General features: G+C 36.8%; 1 protein-coding gene across 1 annotated transcript in view; it reads right to left on the bottom strand.

The window, feature by feature from the left end:
• Sik3 (Salt-inducible kinase 3) overlaps positions 1-23,516 on the bottom strand; it is a 474,358-nt gene that overhangs the window by 316,881 nt on the left and 133,961 nt on the right. The window contains exon 2 of the mRNA XM_090388735.1: positions 21,657-21,773. Coding sequence (XP_090244861.1) covers positions 21,657-21,773 — 117 coding nt within the window. The remainder of the gene's footprint in view (positions 1-21,656; positions 21,774-23,516) is intronic.

Below are 23,516 nucleotides of genomic sequence, written 5' to 3'. Positions count from 1 at the left end.
AATAATGTATTACCAAAGCAACTCATGGCAAAATGCCTCCACAGTATGAGATCAATGCACTAATTAGCAAACCCAGTTTGCTCAACATTTGTACAGAAAGAAACTATACTGAACATGTACAGTGATTTTATTTATTTATTTTTTTTTTTTTTTGGTAGTAGTTGTTGGCGCATCGGCTTCTGTGGCCATAATGCACCTCCCAAGGTTTTTGCAGTACTTTGATCCAAGCCCGAGGTGGGATTCGAACCCACGACCTTTGGGTTGCTAGGTAGGCACTTTACCCACCCAGCTAGCCCAGTCGGCACATTGACTTTATATAGCTTTCATAGCTTAAGGTATTTGTCCTAGATCTAATTCCTATTTGTAGACTTGACAGGTGCAGTGCCAAAATAATCTTTGCACAAAATTTTTTCGTTCATGATTAAAGACTGAAATTTTATGCCTTCCTAAATATAGACACTGTTTTAGTAGACCAGTTTATTTTAAGTGACATTTATAGTTTTCACAGCATAATTGTAAATGTCAGTGCAAAAACAAACAAAAAAGTTGCATGAATGCAACTTTTTTGTTTGTTTTTGCTGTCTGCCAGAGGCGCTTCACTACAAGACATTATCTACCACTAAAAATTAAATTTCATCCTTAAAAAAAAAAATTATGAACCAAAAATGGAAGCAGCAAATAATTTCATGTTTGCATTTATTTTTATGCCATTTCTGTTTTTTAAATTTTGAACAGAATTAGCCCAAATATGAAGTAAAAAGAATTATGCTAAAAAAAAAAAAAATGGCACACAACCTTCACATGCTGAGTGGCTGTCATAACCCAAATCAGGACCATACAAATGGGGAGTGCATTGCATGTGTCACACCAAGGCCCCCGATCAAGGGAGTATAGTATTTGAAATGTTTTTAAAAATTTAGTAGATAAAATAATACAATCTTCACAAGTATTTTGTAGCCTTGAAATAATAGTTGAATTTTTTTTTTATTTGTTAATAATAATTTAATTCATTAAAACTTTTATGGACCTTTGTCAATTAATAAAATAATTTTGGAAATATTCCATGTCACCTTGTTATTAATTATTTTATTAACAATTGGACGCCGGACCTATCATTAAGAACACGAACTCCGGACCTGGGTCCTTCGGGACCCAATCATTTTAAGTTTCAAATATTTACAATGTAACAAAATAAAACAAAACTGTTATTGTTTACCCTACGGAATACACTGTAGATACTACATGTTACTGAAAATTCCAATCAAGTTTTAATGTAAATAACATCACAAGTTCAAATTCAATCACTAAATATGGAAATGAGTACTAATGATAACAATGTAGCCACATTGTGTAGTTCACCAACAATGCAGCTGGTTCTACATTAACCCAGGAAGGAATAAAAATTCGATACAAAGTAACTTTCCTACAGTGTTGCATAAAAATGCTTACATTCCTATGAAAGTACAGCATGAGTCAGGCAAGAATAAAAATTTGATACATAGTAAGTTTCCTACATTCCTGCTTAAAAATACAATAAAAACGAATCTTACATTGTTACGAAAGGCAAATTGTAAATAAAAATTAAACTTATACAAAATATAACATCACGATAACATGATTATTTTTGATCTGAGGTCCGGCGACAGAGTGTTAATAGCAATTTATTTAAAAGAAATTCAACTGTGATGGATATTATGCAAAATAGTGTGTATATTAAAATAAACAATTTTAAGAACATGTCAATTCAGTGTGCTGGTTCATCTGAAGGTCTGTGGGTCTCTATTGTCTCAGCTCCTCATTCATCCCCATAGCCTCATCCAACAAGGGAAAGCTTGCAACACAAACCCAGCAACTAGGTGGCGTAAAGTCCCAGTGAACATGCATACAGTAGTGAAGTTACATTTGTTTTGTTACTGTTTTGTGATTCACAGACTGAGTAATAATTATTTTTACTGAGGTTATCCACTAAGTACGTATAATATTAATTTTCATTAACAAATAATTTAATACAGATTAATGAAAAAATGTCTACAAAACGAGTGTGTCTTCCTGGGGCAAAAAAGAGAGGAATAAAGAAAAACGTAGAAGAGGAAAAAATGTGACATATTACCCTGAAAATACCAGGGTAGTATGTCACATTGGTTATTTTCTGTGCAAGAAGATGAAGTGCAAGAACAGCATCACCAATGCTCGTTGACGAAGAGTAAAAGACTGAAATATCTGAAGATGTCTCAAAAGAAAATAAAAAACAAGAGAGTGATTACCCAACTTCTATAACAAACATCAGTGAAGATCATCAACAGGTATCAAATAATTTTTGTAATAGTGACTTGATAAAACTTTCAGAAGATAAAGATGTAACTAGCTGTGATGATCCAGTCACCTGGGCAAAAATAATTAATGATGATTCGAGAGTTAAGTTTGTAAATCTAACTCAGTTGATAACAGAAAATTTTCAGCTGGTTATTATAAAGTAATTTTAAAAAACTGAGACATAATTAAGTGCAGCTGGTTAACGTATTCATTAAGCACTGTCTATTGTTTTTGTTATTTATTATTTCACAAATCAAATATTTAATTGGAGGCTGAGGCTAGTGGGAGCCACAAGTGTTCACACGCTGCTAGGTGGATTTTTTTATTTATTGATTTGAAATTGTTTTTCTGTAGCTTTAAATTTAGTAGTATAGTATTTTTTTGTTATTTTCTGATTAATTTGGTGTATTTATTCTTTATTTGGCCTTGTAATTGCATAGAAAACCACAGTCGACTTCTGCTAGCATTGTATCAATAGTATCGTTCGAATTCTGATGCCACTGTTTTACTGTTTTCGTAATGATATAGCAAATAGTGGAAGTTTCTACATAACTTGTAGTAGTGTAATCAATATCAGTAGAGGATTATAAACTATAAATTATAACATGTTTTAATAATTTAACTTACCATGTAGTCCATAACATACGACAGTAATATTCATAGAGCTTTTAGAATCGGTATTTTGGCATAGATATAATATCACAAATAGCTCAGGGCGAGAGTTTGAATCACATAGGTGGCAATAGATGGTTAAATTTATTATCTAGCATAACTATTTAGATTTTACAAATGTAATTTTTTTACTTAATACATATAACTTAAGCTTGATAGGACATAAGGAATTCATATAACGTTAACTATATAGGAGATAAAACTCGATACCGAAAAAAAAATAAATAAATAAAAAAATTTAAAAAAAATATATATATATATATACATAGTGTTATTACTGCACTGGAATATAAGTTTAGTGTAATATTTTTAATTGTATTGAAATTGAATCGAAATCATTCTTCAGACCAGAGCAGCAAAGCAAAAGGCTCAAGGTAGTGGGGGGTGCTGTGGCTCGGAAGAACTCAGGGAGGTTGTCCTTTGAATGACAGCCTTTTGAAATGTACTGCTTGTTTGATTTTTGGAGCAATCAGGAATGGGATATGATATTACCAAGGGATGTCTTTGTGTGTGCTCAATGTACGGAGTGTGAAGAAGTTAGGTGCCAACTCAGCATTGTCATGGGTCTTTATGGGAGCTTGAAGAACAGGATAGATGCCCTCGAAGGATTTAAATTGGGGAACCACATCAAAGCCAGAGCTTGCATTTGGTCATCAGGCAGCACAGTGGTAATCCCCAAAGCAGAGTGCACTGATCCCACAAGAAACTAGTTGTTGCTGGTGACTCTATTGCCAGGAAAACAAGAATTACACTGTGCAAAAACAAGGTGGAACAGGACCAGGGTAGGTCTGACAGGGGCAAAAGTTGATGATGTTGTAGAGCAGATATCATCTTTTATGGGCCCAAAAGGTGATATTTTTGTACACGTTGGCACTAATGACATTAAGAGTAGGAGAACTGCAGGATTACTTAACAAGTACAGATCAATGAAAAAAGTCATGAGTTAGGGTTGAATTTGAAAGGGTCTGCAATTCTGCTCAAACACGATAGGAGGGAGTATATGATGAGGGCCTTTGTCAATCAATTCGGCCCAGGAGATACTGTGCAGGCTCATGGGGTAGAATTTTTCACAGCATGGTCTGTGCTTGTTAACAGGATAGACTGCTTCTACAGGGATGAGATACACTTAAATAGAAAGGGTGCAAGAATATTTGCTGATGCTATTGGGGCAGTGTTAGGTGGGTCGAAAATAGCTTATGGGGATTCACAGACTAAAAGATCAACGGTAGCCACAGGCAGAAGTGAAAGTGATTCTTGTGCTGCTTCTGTTGGAATGAATAGCAGCCTAGAGAGCAAGTTGCTGGGGATTTCAAGAACTGCTGGGGGTTAGCATGGAACAAGTAAATACATGGACTGTGTTAGAATAAGAACGTAACTAAGAATAAGAATGGGGATATGTATACTTGCATGTACACCAACCTATGCAAGGAGTTTAGTAAATAAATTTCATAAATTTGAAGGAAGTGCATTTAGTTGACATGGTGGACAGTGCAATGTTGAGTCAGTTTGGTGCAACATAAACATACAGGCCAAATGGCTGTGATGAGTACAATGAACTACTGTAAAGAGAATTAGAGTGGGACAGTAAATCAGAATGTCTTATGATGGAGATTTTAAGTGTCCAGACATTAACTGGAACTTCTGAGTTGGTGGATTTATTGGATGACTGTTTTCTACAACAGCAAGTTAGAGAGGCAACAAGGAAGAGCAACAATTCTTGATCTGATTATCAGCAGTGATTCTTCATGAATTAAGAATCTTCAGACGAAAGGACCACTAGATGGGAGTGATCAGTGTATTCATGTGGAATTTACTTAAAAGATGTAACTACCAATCAAGGGTAAAGGGAAGGATTTTGCTTTCGTAAAGGAGACTACAGTGGCCTTAGACAGTTTTTAAATTCTATAGAGTGGGACTAACTAATGATGTTATCAACAACAAATTCTAACTGGGAAGCATTCGGGGAATAATCAAAGAAGCTACAAGGTTTTTCATACAAATAAGAAGTACTGTTCGAGGCTTAGACAGAAATGGTGTCAGATAAACTACTGAGACACATAGCCGAGAAGAAAAATGTATGGGATGCATATAAATTATCAGGTGATACAGAAGCCTATGGTAGATATAAGCTGGTCAGTAATCAAGTCACAAAGAAAGTTACAGGTGAAGGCAGAAATACGTGAAATCGTACATAAAAGATGCAAAGAGAAAAACAGCAAAGAGTTCTTTACTTATGTAACCTCTAGAAGGAAGAGAATGAATCAGTTTGGTCAACTTGATATTGATGTTTCGACTGTTGATGATCCTGCTCTGGTAGCTGACAAAACTGAATGAGTAATCTACACCTACATTCATATATGAGGAGATATTCCAGGAGAGGAATGACAGAAGTTTATCAAACTCTGGCAGGGAGCTAAATGATTTTATAATAATTCAGAGCCAAGTGGAGGAGAAACTGTTGAAGTTAAACATAAAAAAAGGCACCTGGGGTGGATGGAATCTATCCAGTTATATTACAGGAGGCAGCAAAGGGAATAAGCAAGCCCTTAGCCATAATTATTAGAGCTTCCTTGGACTCAGGGGAGGTCCTCGTGGACAGGAGATATGTAAATGTGTACCCAATTCACAAAGCGTGATACGAGTAATTACAGACCTGTTACAACAGTTTAACTTCTGTTCTGGTGAAATTAATGGAGGCTGTCGTTGTTGTTTGGTTTTTAAGAGCATTATCAACTAAGGCCATATTGCTCCAGGGATATGCAGTGGTCATTCCCTAACCTTTCCGCAACCTCCGTATTTGGTGGTCACGTAATGGAGGCACTGGTTAAAGAAGCACTGCAGGATCATCTAGACAAGACTACAGTTATTGTTTAGACACAGCATGGGTTTGTTAAGGGGAAGTGTTGTCTGACAAATTTTATTGGATACAATGATTTAGTCACAAAGGAACTGGATGCAAAAAATAATTTTAATAACATATACAGTACTTAGATTTTAGGAAAGCTTTTGATACTGCTGCACATGGAAGACTACTTAACAAATTGGAGCAGTATGGCATTAAGGGCAAATTGCCCTTAATGCCATATGCTCCAATGTTGAGTGGGAGAAGACAGAGGGGTAATCAATGGATGCTGCTCTTTGTGAGCTAATGTTATTAGTGGAGTCTTTCAGGGTTTGGTGTTGGGCCCATTGTTGTTTTCTGTATTTATTAATGACATTGATGAAGGTAAAACAGGCTTAATGTCCAAGTTTGTATACGATACGAAGTTTGGCAGGGTTTTTAATGACAGTGCACTACAGAAACAGGATCTAGAAAAGTTGAGCAGATGGGCTGAGAGGTGGCAACTGAAGTTTAACATTGAAAAATGTAAAGTACTGCATATGGGTAGCAGTAACCCCAAAATAACATATCAACTGTGTGATACTACACTCAGGGAAGTGGAGAATGAAAAAGACCAGGGGGTAATTGTGCAGTCAGATATGAAATTTTCTGAGCAGGGCAGACAGTCTGCAAGAGTAATCATGGTGTCTTGTCAATAACATATTGGAATTTTTCTAGCAGGAATAAGGAGGTGATTATCCCCTTGTATAAGGCAATGGTCAGGCCACACCTTCAAACTGTATACAGGGAGGCCTCATTTTAGGAAGGATGTAGAGCTACTGGAAAGAGCACAGAGAAGGGCAATGAGATTGGTGAATGGAACAAAATGTTGCTTACGACACAAGGCTTAATTTTATGCAAATTGCAGGGTCTGTAGACTAGATACAAGGTGATTTGATTGAGATATATAAGGATTTAATGGTGATGGGATGCTTCCTCTTGCCCAGATTAATCGCCTGAGGGGCACAAAAATTCAAACTGAAGAAAGACACTTTTAGAACAGATGTGTGGAAATTTGCCTTTAGCCAGCAGGTGGTCGATTATTATTATTACAATTAGTCGTATGGTGCAAGGAAGCCTGAGGCTTTTGCTGCAACAGCCAAAAAAAAAAAAAAAAAAAAAAAAATTTCTGAGTTACCCTGTGTGTGTGTGTGTGTGTGTGTGTGTGTGTGTGTGTGTGTGTGTGTGTGTGTGTGTGTGTGTGTGTGTGTGTGTGTGTGTGTGTGTGAGAGAGAGAGAGAGAGAGAGACAGAGAGAGAAGGGAATCACCAAGAAAGAGAAGAAGAATGATGATATCCAGCTCAGGATCCTGGGTAATTGTTGAACAAATTTCAATCTCTTGTTGTGGAAGTTGATAACTTAAATAAATTCAAGGCAAAACTAAACAAACATCTGGGGTGAATGGATGGGAAGGGTTTTTTTTTTTTTTTTTGCTGATGCTGTATAAGCTTGCTTTCTTGTATTATATGTCTCTATTATTGCTATTTCCAAACTTTTATCCTTCTGTATAAGGCTACTCGAGATTAGGCACCTGCAGTCAGATTTGATTGAGGTGTTTAAAGCCTTGAATGGATTGTATAAGCTGAATGTTAATGGCATTCTTCCACTTGCTGAGACTACAGACATGAGAGGGAATAAATTCAAGTTGAGGAAAGATAGATGTAGGATAAATGTGCACAAGTTTGCCTTCAGCCAGTGGGTGGTTGATTGTTGGAATGGGCTTCCATCAGTTGTTGTTGTAGAAGTGGATGGGTTGAATAAATTCAAGGAAGAACTACACAAAGTCTTGGAGGGTATGGATGGGTTAACTGTGTAGGATTTGTTTTTTGGCTGATGCTATATAAGCTTCCTTTCTTGCATCATTTGCCACTACTACTACTACATGCAGTAAACTGAAAGGTAAAGTGCAATGATTACAAGGCCTGCTGGGCACCTAGGGAAACAGGCAAATACGGACTGTGTTACGATTACGGAAGCCTCCTCAACGATTCACGCTGAGGGAAATGGACCGTAATCTACCATGTTGGTCCAATGCGGGTAGGCAGAGCGACCGTATTTAGTAGTCAGGGAGTTTAACCCAGGTCTACTCAAAGAAAGTGTGCTACTGCACTCCTGCTCCTGATCACTCAGCTATGGAGGCCTTCATAAAGGTAAATTGCAGCCATTATCAATCCACTGCAGGATGGAAGCCTCCTCAATGTTTCATGTTGAGGGAAATGGACCATAATCTAACACACTGGTCCAGTGTGGGTTGGCAGATTGACTGTTTAGTAGTCAGGGGCTTGACCCTTGGTCAAGTCAAAGAGTACATGCTTCTGCATTCCTGCTCCTGACCACTCAGCTATGAAGGACATAGGGGAGGGATGCAAAATTTTAATATGGCAGGTACAATGTGGACAGGAAGGAGAGACAGTATAGGAGGTTATGCTCTAGGTTATGCTCTGGCAGTGTACTCAGTTCAAGTGGGTGACCAGTGAATTGTGTAGTTTCAGTTCAGTGTGACATAAGCTCTGGAAAAACAAAAATGAGAGTAGCAGTATGTTATATGTCAAATAATTTATGTGATTATAATAAACAACTATATAAACAAACAGAATACGCTAGTAAATCAGAATGTCTTTTAGTGGGGGATTTTAACTTTACAGATATTAACTAGAACTTGTGGACTGGTCACCTGATACAGTAATAGAACTTTTATGGATATATTGGATGATATACGATTTGGATATACAGAGTGGCAAGACTATTCATCTGATCATCTGCAGTGGCTCTTCATTCATTAAGAATCTCTACACAAAGACACCATTAGGTGTAGTATTCATGTGAGGTTTATATAAAAACAACTGCTGTCAAGGGTAAAGGGAAAGTATTTTCCTTTCATAAATTGACTAAAATGGTCACAGACAGTTTAAGTTCTTTACAGTGAGACCAACTGATGATTAGCATAGGCATATGATGCAAGAAAGCAAGCTTATGCAGCATCAGCCAAAAAAAAAAAAAAAAAAAAAAAAACACTCCCATTTCACCCCTCTGTTCATTCGAAATACCTGTCCAGCTGAACCTTGAATTTATTTAGGCTATCAACTTCCACAACAAGGGATGGAAGTCTGTTCCACAAACCAACTACCCGCTGGCTAAACGCAAATTTCCGCAAATCTACCCTACATCTGTCTTTCTGTAATTTGAATTTATACCCTCTCAGGTGATTATTCTGAGCAAGAGGAAGAATCCCATCAGCACTGAGCATGCTCAAACCATTCAAGGCTATCAGATCAAGGCTATCAAGAGGTGTATATATCAAGGGTATATACACCTCTATCAGATCACCTCACCGGTGCCAAGTCTCCAGACACCATAATTTGCAAAACTTAAGCCTTTCTTCGTAAGAGCAACCCTTTGTTCCATTCACTAATCTTGCTGCCCTTCTCTGTACTCGTTCCAGCAGCTCTACATCCTTCTTGAAATGAGGCCTCCAGACCTGTATACAGTACGCTAGGTGCGGTCTGACCATTGCCTTATACAAGGAAATAATCACCTCCTTATCCCTGCTAGAAAAATTCATATACATCATCGACAATACACCATGAGCTACTCTTGCAGCCCGTCTGCACTGCTCAGAGAACTTCATATCTGCCTGAACAATTACCCCCAGATCCTTTTCATTCTCTACAACTGTCAGTGTAGTACCACAGAGTTGATATGTTGCTCTGGGGTTAGTTTCCCATATGAAGTACTTTACATTTGTCAATGTTAAACTTCATTTGCCACCTCTCAGCCCATCTGCTCAACCTTTCCAGATCCTGTTGCAGTAGCATAGCATCAGTAGTGTCCTTAACAACCCTGCCAACCTTTGCATCATCTGCAAACTTGGACATTACACTTGACATACCATCATCAATATCATTTATAAATACAGAAAACAATAATGGACCCAACACTGAACCCTGAGGGACTCCAATAATAACATTACTCCACAATGGGCAGTGTCCATTAATTACCTCTCTCTGTCTTCTGCCATTCAACCATCCCTTTATCCATAGCAACAATTTGCCACCAATGCCACACTGCTCCAATTTGTGCAGCAGCCTTCCATGTGAAACAGTATCAAAAGCCTTTCTAAGATCCAAATATATAATATCAAAGTTATTACCTGCATCCAATTCTTTTGTGACTACATCATAGTATCCAATCAAATTAGTCAGGCAAGACCTTAACAAAACCATGCTGTGCCCGAGCTATAACTGAATTCTTGTCAAGATGATCCTGCAGTACTTCTTTAACCAGTGCCTCCATTAATTTTCCTGGAACAGAAGTTAAACTCACAGGTCTATAATTACTTTGTCAGCCTTTGATCCTCCTTTGTGAATTTGGGTCACATTTGCACATCTCCAGTCTATGGGTACCTCCCCTGAGTCCAAAGAAGCTCTCATAATTATGGCTAAGGGTTTGCTTACTTCCTTTGCTGCCTCCTTTAATATAACTGGATAGATCCCATCCCCCCGGGTGCCTTTTTTATATTTATCCTCAACAATTTCTCCTCCACTTTCCTCTCAGTTATTACAAGATCATCTAGCTCACTGCCAGCGTTTAATTCACTTCGGCATTCCCCTCCCTGAATAACTCCTCATGTGTGAATATAGATGCAAAATACTCATTTAGTTTGTTAGCTACCTGAGCAGGATCATCAACAGTTGAACCATTGATATCCAGTGGACCAATCTGATTCATCCCTTTCCTTCTAAAGTTTACATAAGTAAAGAACTCTTTGCTATTTTTCTTTGCCTCCTTTGCCATAGATTTCTCATAATCTGCCTCTACGTGCCTAACCTCCTTTGTGACTTGATTACAGACCAGCTTATATCTATCATAATCTTCCATGTCACCCATTAATTTATATGTATCCCATGCATTTTTCTTCTCTGCCATATGTCTCATTAGTTCATCTGTTATCCATTTAGGCCTAAACCTTGAACAATATTTCTTAGTTGGTATGTAACGCCTAGTAGCTTCCAAGATAAGTTCTTTGAATGCTTCCCATTTTGAATTTGCTGTTGGTAACATCATCAGTTGGTCCCACTGTATAGAATTTAAATACTGTCTCAGACCATCGTAGTCACCTTTACAAAAGCAAAAACCCTTCCCTTTACCCCTGATGGTAGTTACCTCTTTGAGTAAATCCCAGTTCAGCACAATGTGATCACTGCCACCTGGTGGTTCCTCTATCTGCAGATTCGTAATGCATGAAGAATCACTACTGATAATCAAATCAAGAGTATTACTCCCTCTTGTTGCCTCCCAAACATGCTGATGTAGAAAACAATCATCCAAGAAATCCACAAAAGCCTTGCTAGTGTGAGAGTGACCAATCCACAAATTCTAGTCAATATCTGTGAAATGAAAATCCCCCATTATAAGACTCTCTGATTTACTGGCCCACTCTATTTCCCTGTACTGTTTCTTATTATACTCATCAGAGTCATTAGGCCTATAGCACACTCCTATTCTCAATTTTGATCTCCCAATGCTTTTGTCACACTAAATTGACTCGACACTGCACTGTCCAATGATGTCGACTGGCTTCACTTCCTTGGATTTTATGTTTCTTAACTAATAGCATAACTCCTCCTCCATTCCTATCCTGTCTATCCTTTCTGTACACACTGTACTCCCCAAATTCCAGTTCTGCATTCCTTATATCTGTGTGACACCATGTCTCTGATATCCCAACAATATCTGCCTTTGATGTTTTGAGCAATACCACAAATTCATCAAATTTATTTACCAAACTCCTAGTATTGGTGTACACACAAGTATACGTTATTGTTTGTTATTTGTTATTTGGTTTTTTTAGGAGCATTAGCAACTAAGGCCATATTGCTCCGGGATATGCGGTGGTCATTCCCTGACCTTTCCGCATCCTCGGTATTTGGTGGTGACGGGCTCGAACCCCGGTCTAATCAAGAAGCGTGTGCTACGCACTGCTGCTCCTTCCCACCTGGCTACGGAGGCGCCACAAGTATACGTGCATCTGTTCCTATTCTTAGCTACCCTAACACAACCCATGTGTTTTCTTGTACCGCTGTTGTTATTTGTTGTTGTTATTTGGTTTTTAGGAGCATTAGCAACTAAGGCCATATTGCTCCGGGATATGCGGTGGTCATTCCCTGAATGACCTTTCCGCATCCTCCGTATTTGGTGGTGACGGGCTCGAACCCCGGTCTAATCAAGAAGCGTGTGCTACGCACTGCTGCTCCTTCCCACCTGGCTACGGAGGCGCCACAAGTATACGTGCATCTGTTCCTATTCTTAGCTACCCTAACACAACCCATGTGTTTTCTTGTACCGCAATGACTCCCAGCAGTCTCTGAAATTTCCAGGCTGCTGCTCATTCCAATAGAAGCAGTGCAAGAATCACTTTCACCTCTGCCAGTAGCAACTGGCAGAGGTGAAATGATGTTCATAATCAGTGCTCTGCCAAGGGCAGGTCCAACCATGAAACTCAACAAGAATGTCTACACATCTCCCTGTGTCCATCATTCTTGCTCAATACACAAATAACAGTTTCCCCAATCTCCCCCTAATGTTGTAACCACATCCTCATGAACTGCCTTTGGTATTAGTCCCTTTTGTCTCATATATTGGATGACTGCATGGTGACTGATTTTGTCCATGTTTCCTCATTTGTACAACTTGGTTGACTTTGGAAGCTGTAATTAAAAAAAGATGTTACTGAAACTGCATGAAACTTGGTTGATTGCTATTTGAAGTGTTATACATTAAGTGTAGAAATTTCAAATCCTGTACACTATCTTTCATATTCAGGCCATGAACTTATTCAATCCCCCCTCATACCTTAAATAAAGTCAGAGACATAACACCTGTGTCTAACACATCTTCCTATCTCTGACTTTCACAGTCACCTTGTCCTGCCCTGACTATTACTTTTCATCCCAAATATTATCCACTAATCACTCATCTGTCATTCCAATCCACTCTTATCCTTTCCAATATATTCAAAACAAAGTTCAATAAAATGAAAGGCTTTTTTTTCTATTAAAGAAAAAGTTTAAAAGTTTCATTTCATTTCATGTAGTTTTCATAATATAGCAGACTCTTGATTTACCGGGACACTTCAAGATTCCAAATTAAAAAAAAAAAAAAAACAGAAATCATAAAATTCAAGTAATAACTAGAATATTTATAAACAGATGTTTTGCAGCAAAGTCGTAAACAAGGGACAAGAGGTGGCTTTATAAGTTGACACTGGGAGATTTGTGTGCCTATTATCTTTGCAACCCCCGCTGCCTTCACACTCGCCCCTCATAAAAAGGAAAAAAAAAAAAAAAAAGAGAGAGAGACCAAATGATTAGTTTGTTTTAGTGCATCATGTTGATTATTGTGTTCTGTCACACCGCAAAAGGACAAATTTTGTTTCGTTATTTATGTCAGGAATGTCGGAATTTTTTTTTCATAGTAATTTTTTTTTTTTTTTAGAAATCACGAAAATGATGGGCAAATGCAAGAGTTGTGTTTTCAATTAAACAAAAACTTGATATTATTCAAAAGTTTGAAAACAGAGCGTCTGTTAAATCTCCAATGAAGCATAATGTTGGTGACCAAACCATACGCGAAATTGTAAAAGATAAATGCGTGTCCAATAAACACTACTCGCGAATTGGACACGCAAGTAGTGCAAGTGTGGTAAGCTTTTCGTTTTCTATCTATCACCATACTTTTTACGTAGGTTGCTGAACATTTTTCGATACAGTAAGTCCCCGACTTACGTAGCTTCGAACTTACGTTATGTTATTTATATATTTTTTATATGACTGAAGATTTCAGTGAAGGGGACACACAATTCACCATAATAACGTAAAAACCCACAGAATTCCAGCTATCAGTATCATCGCGAATGTAAGAAGATCAAGTTTACTACCCGTTTATAACGAATTGCACTAACAGAAAAGCCCAGTAACCCAAAAAGTGCAAATTGTTTTTAATGTTTTATGACAGTGACCTCCAGAAATGTGCTTTAGTAAAATGTGAGCTCACGTGGGGGGATAACAGTGAGTTTTCGCCTTAACCCTGTGCAGTTCTTTTCAGAAAATTTAATTTTGACTGTTATCATGGTGCCGACTAAGAGAATAAGTAACAGCAGTACCAGTAAATCTATCAAGGAAAGGAAAGGAAAGGAAAGCGATTGAATTGGATCAGAAAATTAAAATAATAAGGATGTATGAAAATGGCCAAACATTAACAATCATCACGCGGAATTCAGATTTGTCAGTGGCAATGGTGAACACAATAAAGGAAAAAAAAAAAACAGAATATGAGAAGCGGTCGGCACCAATGAAGTTCAACTATAATAACCAAAGCTACAAAATCCAAATCGGTTTTTACAATACAAAAACTGTATCATATCGGTATAAAAACACCATAGACAAAAAACAGTACAAAATCATGCATTTTTTCTTCCTTTTATGTTTTCTTTTCTTATGTGTCACTCTAGCTACTTCACCGCTGTCCCCAGATAAAGTTTTTAATTAAACTAGGGCCAGGGTATGTCTGCCAGGGGCAAAGGTTGATGATGTTGTAGAGCGGATATCATCTTTTAAGGGCACAAAAGGTGATATAGTTGTACACGTTGGCACTAATGATATTAAGAGTAGGAGACTGGCGGATTTACTTAACAAGTACAGGTCACTGTTGAAAAAAAGCCGTGAATTAGGGTTGAATTTAAAAGTGTCTGCAATTGTGCCCAGACACAACAGGAAGGTTGCCGACCGGGATAGCCGAGTGGGTAAAGTACCTGCCCGGCAACCCAAAGGTCGCGGGTTCGATTCCCGCCTCGGGCTTGGATCAAAGTACTGCAAAAACCTTGGGAGGTGCAATATGGCCACAGAAGCCGATGCGCCAACAACTACCAATTCAAAAAAAAAAAAAAAAAAAAAACAACAGGAAGGAGTATATGATGAGAGCCCTATCGATCAATTCGGCCCTGGAAAGATTGTGCAAGGCTCAAGGGGTAGAATTTTTTTCAGCCTAGTCTGTGCTTGTTAACAGGAGAGACTGCTTCTACAGGGATGGGATACACTTAAATAGAAATGGAGCAAGAATGTTTGCCGATGCTATCGAGGCAGTGTTAGGTGGGTCGGAAAACTGCTAGATTGGGATACAAGGACTAATTGATTAACAGTAGCCACTGGCAGAGGTGAAAGTGATTCTTGAACTGCTTCTATTGGAATGAGCAGCAGCCTGGAAAATAAGTTGCAGAATATTTCAGAGACTGCTGGGAGTCACTGGGGTACAAGTAAACACACGGGTTGTGTTAGGGTAGCTATGAAAAAGAACAGGTGCATGTATACTTGCATGTACACCAATGCTAGGAGTTTGGTAAATAAATTTGATGACTTTGAGGTATTGCTCAAAGCATCAAAGGCAGATATTGTTGGGATATCAGAGACATGGTGTCACACAGATATAAGGAATGCAGAACTGGAATTTGGGAAGTACGTCTACAGAAAAGATAGACAGGATAGAAAGAGAGGAGGGGTTATGCTATTAGTTAAGAAATACACAAAATTCAAGGAAGAGAAGCCAGTCGACATCGCTGGACAGTGCAGTGTCGAGTCAGATTGGTGTGATATAAGCATTGGGAGATCAAATTTGAGAGTAGGAGTGTGCTATAGGCTTAATGACTCTGATGAGTATAATAAGAAACTGTACAGGGAAATAGAGTGGACCAGTAAATCAGAGAGTCTTATAATGGGGGATTTTAATTTCTCAGATATTGAATGGAATTTGTGGGTTGGTCACTCACACACTAGAAAGACTTTTGTGGATTTATTGGATGATTGTTTTCTAAATCAGCATGTTTGGGAGGCAACTAGAGGGAGCAAAACTCTTGATTTGATTATCAGTAGTGATTCTTCATGCATTAAGAATCTGCAGATACAGGAACCACTAGGTGGCAGTGATCACAGTGTGCTGAAGTGGGTTTACTCAAAGAGGTAATTACCATCAGAGGTAAAGGGAAGGGTTACTGCTGTCGTAAAGGCAACTACGATGATCTGAGACAGTATTTAAATTCTATACAGTGGGACCAACTGATGATGTTACCAACAGTAAATGCAAAATGGGAAGCATTCAAAGAACTTATCTTGGAAGCTACTAGATTTTACATACCAACTAAGAAATATTGTTCACGGTTTAGGCTTAAATGGATGTCAGATGAACTGATGAGGCATATGGCAGAGAAGAAACATGCATGGGATACATACAAATTAACATGTGACACAGAAGCCTATGACAGATATAAGTTGATCTGTAACCAAGTTACAAAGGAGGTTAGGCAGTCGAAGGCAGATTACGAGAAATCTTTGGCAAGGGATGCAAAGAAAAACAGCAAGGTGTTCTTTACTTATGTAAACTCTAGAAGGAAGGGGATGAATCAGATTGGTCCACTTGATATCAATGGTTCAACTGTTCATGATCCTGCTCAGGTAGCTAACAAACTAAATCAATATTTTGCATCTACATTCGCACATGAGGAGTTATTCAGGAAGTGGAATGCTATAGATGAAGTAAACACTGGCAGTGAGCTAGATGATCTTGTATTAATTGAGAGTAAAGTGGAGGAGAAATTGTTGAAGATAAATACAAGAAAGGCACCTGGGGTGGATGGGATCTATCCAGTTATATTAAAGGAGGCAGCAAAGGAAGTAAGCAAACCCTTAGCCATAATTATGTAAGCTTCCTTGGACTCAGGGGAGGTACCCACAGACTGGATATGTGCAAATGTAACCCCAATTCACAAAGGAGGATCAAAGGCTGACACAAGTAATTATAGACCTGTGAGTTTAACTTCTGTTTCAGGAAAATTAATGGAAGCACTGGTTAAAGAAGCTCTGCAGGATCATCTTGACAAAAATTCAGTTATAGCACAGACACAGCATGGGTTTTGTTAAGGGAAGGTCTTGCCTGACCAATTTGATTGGATACTATGATGTAGTCACAAAAGAATTGGATGCAGGGAATAACTTTGATATTATATATTTGGATCTTAGAAAGGCTTTTGATACTGTTGCACCTGGAAGACTGCTGCACAAATTGGAGCAGTGTGGCATTGGTGGCAAATTGTTGCTATGGGTAAAGGAATGGCTGAGTGGCAGAAGACAGAGAGTGGTAATTAATGGACACTGTTCATCATGGACTAATGTTATTATTGGAGTCCCTCAGGGTTCAGTGTTGGGTCCATTGTTGTTTTCTGTATTTATAAATAATATTGATGATGGTATATCAAGTTTAATGTCCAAGTTTGCAGACGATACAAAGGTTGGCAGGGTTGTTAAGGACACTACTGACGCTATGCTGCTGCAACAGGATCTGGAAAGGTTGAGCAGATGGGCTGAGAGGTGGCAAATGAAGTTTAACATTGACAAATGTAAAGTACTATATTTGGGAAACAGCAACCCCAGAGCAACATATCAACTCTGTGGTACTACACTGACAGTGGTAGAGAATGAAAAGGAGCTGGGGGTAATTGTGTAGGCAGATATGAAGTTCTCTGAGCAGTGCAGATGGGCTGCAAGAGTAGCTCATGGTTTCTTATCAATGATGTACAGGAATTTTTCTAGCAGGGATAGGGTGGTGATTATTCCCTTGTATAAGGCAATGGTCAGGCTGCACCTTGAGTACCGTATACAGGTCTGGAGGCCTCATTTCCAGAAGGATGTAGAGCTGCTGGAACAAGTACAGAGAAGGGCAACAAGGTTAATGAACGGAACGAAGGGTTGCTCTTACGAAGAAAGGCTTAAGTTTTGCAAATTACAGTGTCTGGAGACTAGGCACCGGCGAGGTGATCTGATAGAGGTGTACAAAGCCTTGAATGGTTTGAGCATGCTCAATGCTGATGGGATTCTTCCTCTTGCTCAGAATAATCACCTGTGAGGGAATAAATTCAAATTGAGGAAAGACAGATGTAGGATAGATGTGCAGAAATTTGTCTTTAGCCAGCGGGTAGTTGGTTGGTGGAACAGACTTCCATCCCTTGTTGTGGAAGTTGATAGCCTAAATAAATTTATGGCTCAGCTGGATAGGTATTTCGAATGAACGAAGGGGGTGAAGTGGAAGGGTTTTTTTTTTTTTTTTTTTTTTTTTTGGCTGATGCTGCATAAGCTTGCTTTCTTGCATCATATGCCTCTACTAATGCTAATTAAAAATATACAACTATTTTTCTTCTGAGGATATTGTGGTTTTTAAAATTGTCATATCAGGGATATAGTAGCAATATTTTATTTGCCATTCCCGAGTTACGTAAAACTCGACTACGTGAAAATTCCTGGAAATCGATTATCCGGGAATTTTTTTTTTACCATCTATCCCGGAAAATAGAGAGTCTACTGTACAACTACTGGGAGGGAATATCAGTATAAATTAATAAAGGCAATTTAATTACAAACCACAAGACTGGTTACAATTACATTTTTATCACATTGACAGTTTCAGCCCAATACACTTTAAACAGAGTTAAAATAATACACTACATTATTATAAAAAAAATACATGCATATAATAATATAAGACATTTAAAAGATATGTCAGTTAGACTAAGATGCATTTAGGGCTAAAGCCTCAAGCTGTGAGCAAATTTAGACTATGTATATATTAAGTATATACGTAGTCTAAATATTATATATGTACTATGTATATATCATTGCATCACTTGGGTACCTACCTACCCACCGAAGAAGGGCCAAATAGCCCTGAAACGGTGCTGTCTGGGTGGTGGTACCTATCTGAAAATAAGTAGCATTAGTCTTCTCCTTAGGTGAAGCGTTACTTATTCGAAGTAGTGCAATATCATGGCAACTCGTTGTGAAGGTATTCACAATATGAGATATAACTTAAAATGATGCCACCTTATAAATATTCTGTTTATTCAGGAATGGCTGTGTATTAATGATGCTAATGCACTTCATATATACATAGTCCAAGATATGTCAATTTAAAAATTTGTGGAGATTATTCCCTTTGGTACACTGTCCAGAATGTTGAGTGTACAGCAACAATTTGCCAGCAAACAATCATTCCAGAAAGCTTGGCAGAGATTTCATTGCCCTAATGCCTTGATAATCCCCTATTCGTCACTCACTGTGCAAGGATGTTTTGAGAAAGATTAAATCCAAGAAATGAAGTTTCAGTGGCATACAATACCTTTTTTTGATATGCACAAAGCAGTTTCTAAACTCTATTTTTATTTGCAAGAGGCCTGTGGTAACCCAAAAAGTTTCAACAAAGCCATTTGAAAGCATATTATGTTTCTAATTCTGATACATTTATGCATTTTTCAGAGCTTTTGTCTTGCAGAAGTGTTCTGATTTGAGAACCCACAAAAATTTCTTCTTTCATTTTCATGATACTCATCTTTGAAAATTTCTCACTTAAGTAATGAAATCCCCTCGACTTCTCTGCCAGTTGCAACTTCATCACATTCCATTTCATTTTCTAAAGAATCTAGTCCATGCTGTGGAGATACCAGAATTGGCATACTGTCATCATAAGGATTAGTCTCACTTCTGAATCCAGGTTTGGATAAACAACCTCGTGCTTATTCTTCACTGAGAAACCAGTTATATTCACTTTACAAAAGTAGTGATGTCAATAATCCATACTTATCATCATGGCTTTTTTGGCTTCTTCTATATCATGGGTATGGCAAGTGACATCGATTTTTTACCTTTTATCCAAATACCAATAAGGCTTTTGCGGCAACAGCCAAAAAACAGAAAATAATTAATTATCTAATATATATATATATATATATATATATATATATATATATATATATATATCTGATAATTAAAATAAATATGATATTTAAAATGATAGCTACATAGCTATCATTTTAAAATGATAGCTACATAGCCATATTTATTTATTTTTATCACTTTTGCCTAACTTTTACCTCACATAATATATATATATATATATATATATATATATATATATATATATAAAAAAAGACCTACCTACTTGACTCCTCATGTAGGTACCTATCCGGCTGACCTTTGGAATTTCCGCAATCTAGTCTCCATCATGAAGCAACTTATCCCAGTAATTAAAAACAAACTGACAGGAGGTATGAGTTCTTGTATTACCTGTGCACTGTTCTTAACACTAAGGATAAAATTAGAGGTGCCATTTTCCATGTCAGTGCTATAGGGTAGAGAAAAAAACTGCAAGATGCAATTTTTATGAAGCTATTATTACTGTATATACATTCATATGGCAGATGATGTTAACAAATAAGTGTTCTTATTTGCTGATATTATAATGATTGTTACAGAACAGATTTTTTCAATTTATTTTTCTTTAGCATTTTATGCACTTTTTAAGCTTCAATTTCTGTATAATGAGAATCTATTTTAAGAACTATTTTTTCTGATTTTTTGCAGCTTTTGTAATAGTGAACTTTCCTTTCTAGTATTATTACTAAAGCATCAATGCAGGTATTATAATATAACATAACAAAAAACAAATCCAAATCATAAGTGAATAAAAAATAAAAAACCATAAAACAAAAATGAAATAAGTTAAACTTTTTATTCATCATGTGATATCTGACAGACATGTTTCTTTTTACTGTTATGTTTTTTAAATATAAGAATGGAATCAATATCCTCCCATGTACATTTTCCTCATCAATTTTCTGTATATTTACTACAAATTTCGGATGGTTAATTGTTCATTTGGCATCTATATTTTTTTGGTTATAGAAACACTTCTCTTCCAGTAACTGCAATTCACCCTGTGCCATACAACCAGAAAGGAGGATGTATGGATAAATAAGGACAGTATCCTTACACTAATGACATGCAATATCTATCTAATAAATACCTGTTGTGCATTTTCCAGAAAATTGCATTTTATCACATGTATTTTCCAGATGAAAAACACAAAAATTTAGCAATTAAATAAATTAACACAGTTATATTTCAACATAACTGTTGAAATAACTATGATAAATGCTTCACTATGTTTTATTTTTCTCTCTTGCTATCTTGGAGAAGCATTTGTTTCTCCAGTGATGGCAACAGTACTGAGTTCATTTTAGAAATGACACTGTTATCTACGAGTTGACCTAAAATTAGTAATATCGTTTTCAGTTGAATAACATCACCAAGAAGTGAAATCTTTATTCATTAAAAACTCAAAGCAGTACACCTGTCTATTACACCTGTTTCAGGTCTTACTGGACCCTCATCGGATAATGGGTGGTTTCACTTAGCAACTTCATGAAAGAGAGAATAAATGTATCAGGACAAATTAGCAACAAAGCAGCTTGTATATGAAAAGCCTTCAATTTAAAAGGTAGCAAAAGTTATCTGAATATTCACCTATAATAATGAGCTGTGCTGGCCATTGTAGCAGTCCAGTAAAAGAATCAGGAATAAATAAATCATGTCTAAAGTTTTCTACCCCACGCACACAAACTACTTGGATGCTCATTTAGACTTGATATTTTTATTTGCTGTTCCAAAGGGAAATGATAAATTATGTATCTCAAAATTAATAAATGACCATTTCCAGTTCAACAAAAAAGCATGAAAATGTTTTTTTATAATAAAAACAGAAAAAGTACAACAGATGTTATGCAAGCACTTGTGTTTTCCATTTAGCAACATGGTATAGGGTTAAAAATGCCCCAACAGAAAAAAAAAAAAAAAAACTAATAAAATTACTTGCAAGAATTCAACAAAAATTGGCTATTTTAATAACCTTAGAATACCTGATATAATCGAATAATATGTTGATGATTCAGCAATTTCATGATCTGTATTTCACGAAGAATTTTTTTCAGATTGTCGTCATCTAGGTGTGTCTTATCAATAATCTTGATTGCCACCTAGAATGAAAAAAGTAATAGACAAGTGACTAGATTTGTAATAAAAATGACTATCTTGAATTCATAGTATAGTAATCTCTCACCAACTGCAGGAGATGCATTCCTGATTAGCGCTGTTTGGCAAAGACTAAGTAACCATAGAAAATAGAGTATTAGGGGAAAATAATAACTACATCAATAAAATATCAGAGCCGGGCACAGCACAAACTTCTGTATTGAACTTATTAAGCACATACTGGGGTCATAATAAAGTGTAATAAAAATGAATTTTAACAAACATAGTAATCGTCAGATTTAACAAAGAATTGAAACTTGAAATGGTATGCATATCATATGAAAGGCATAATATTTTATTTAATTTTGAATTAGTTAACATTTATTTAAAATTCAATAAAATGAAGGAAACACTTATATTGACACATTAATATAATTAATTTATTATAAAATGAATCATCACACTACACAAAAAATATTTACATATCTAAACAGCTATTACAAATCTGTAAACAAATTCACAATCTACATTCTGGAATATGATTATGTTAACAAAAGCAAATTCGAAATGGGAAGCATTTGCGAAAATAATCATAGAAGCTACTAGGCTTTTCATACCAACTAAGAAATACTGTTTAAGGTTTAGAACCAATCAGATATTAGATGAACTGATGAGACTCATGGCAGAGAAGAAAAATGCATGGGACAGATATAAATTATCATGTGATACGGAAGCCCATAATAGATATAAACTAGTCGGTCATCAAGTCACAAAGGACATTAGGCAAGCTAAAGTAGATTATGAGATATCTTTAGCAAATTATACAAAACTTCTTTACTTATGTAACCTAGATGGAAGGAGATGAATCACATTGGTCCACTTGATATCAATGGCATAGCTGTTGATCATCCTACTAAGGTTGCTCACAACTTAATAGGTATTTTGCATATACAATCACACATGAATTCTTTAGGAAAGGGGATGCCAGAAGTTTATCTAACCTAAAAGGGAGCTAATGATTTTTTGATAACTGAGAGAAAAGTGGAAGAGAAATTGTTGAGGCTAAAATAAGAAGGCAACCAGGGATGGATGGGATCTATACAATTATATTACGGGAGGTAGCAATGAAGGTAAGCAAACTCTTAGCTAATTATGACAGCATCTTTGGGTTCAGGGGAGGTACTTGTGGACTGGAGACAGTACCGGATAAATCAATAAGCAAAATAAGCATGTGCTTAGGGCACCAAGGGAAAGGGAGCATCACATTTTTTTCCCCCTAGCAAACATGCCAACTAACTTTTTCACTGCCCCACACTACTTTAGTCGATTTTTTGCAATTGTTCTTACCTGCAGTGTTTGACTTTTCTCTACATTGTTAAAATAAAGTTTTCTTCCAAAAAAAAAAAAAAAAAACACTATTGTCGTGATACTGAAGGTTAAACAAAATCCACTCTCAATTAGTGTATTTATTACAAATTTAAAATAGTAGCTTTCACGAGTTTAATGTGTACTTTTTAACATTTACTCTTCTGTAATTTTTCAGACCCAAGATGAAACGTGTTCAATTAAGTGGGGCAAAAAAGAGAAAACTGGCTAAAAACAATCAAAAAAAGCCTTTGGATTTAGTGGCCAAAACTGGAAATTTGACTAATTTCTTCACAAAAATTACACAACCTGATCTTCCAAATCAGAACAGATCTCCACCATCAGAAGCTACTTGTACTGTACCTGACCGTCACACGATTGAA

This window comes from Mastigoproctus giganteus, chromosome 2, assembly GCF_048544385.1.
Source record: "Mastigoproctus giganteus isolate SK-2022 chromosome 2, ASM4854438v1, whole genome shotgun sequence".
NCBI classification, from domain to species: Eukaryota; Metazoa; Arthropoda; class Arachnida; order Uropygi; family Thelyphonidae; genus Mastigoproctus; species Mastigoproctus giganteus.
This window is presented reverse-complemented; position numbering and strand designations above follow the sequence as displayed.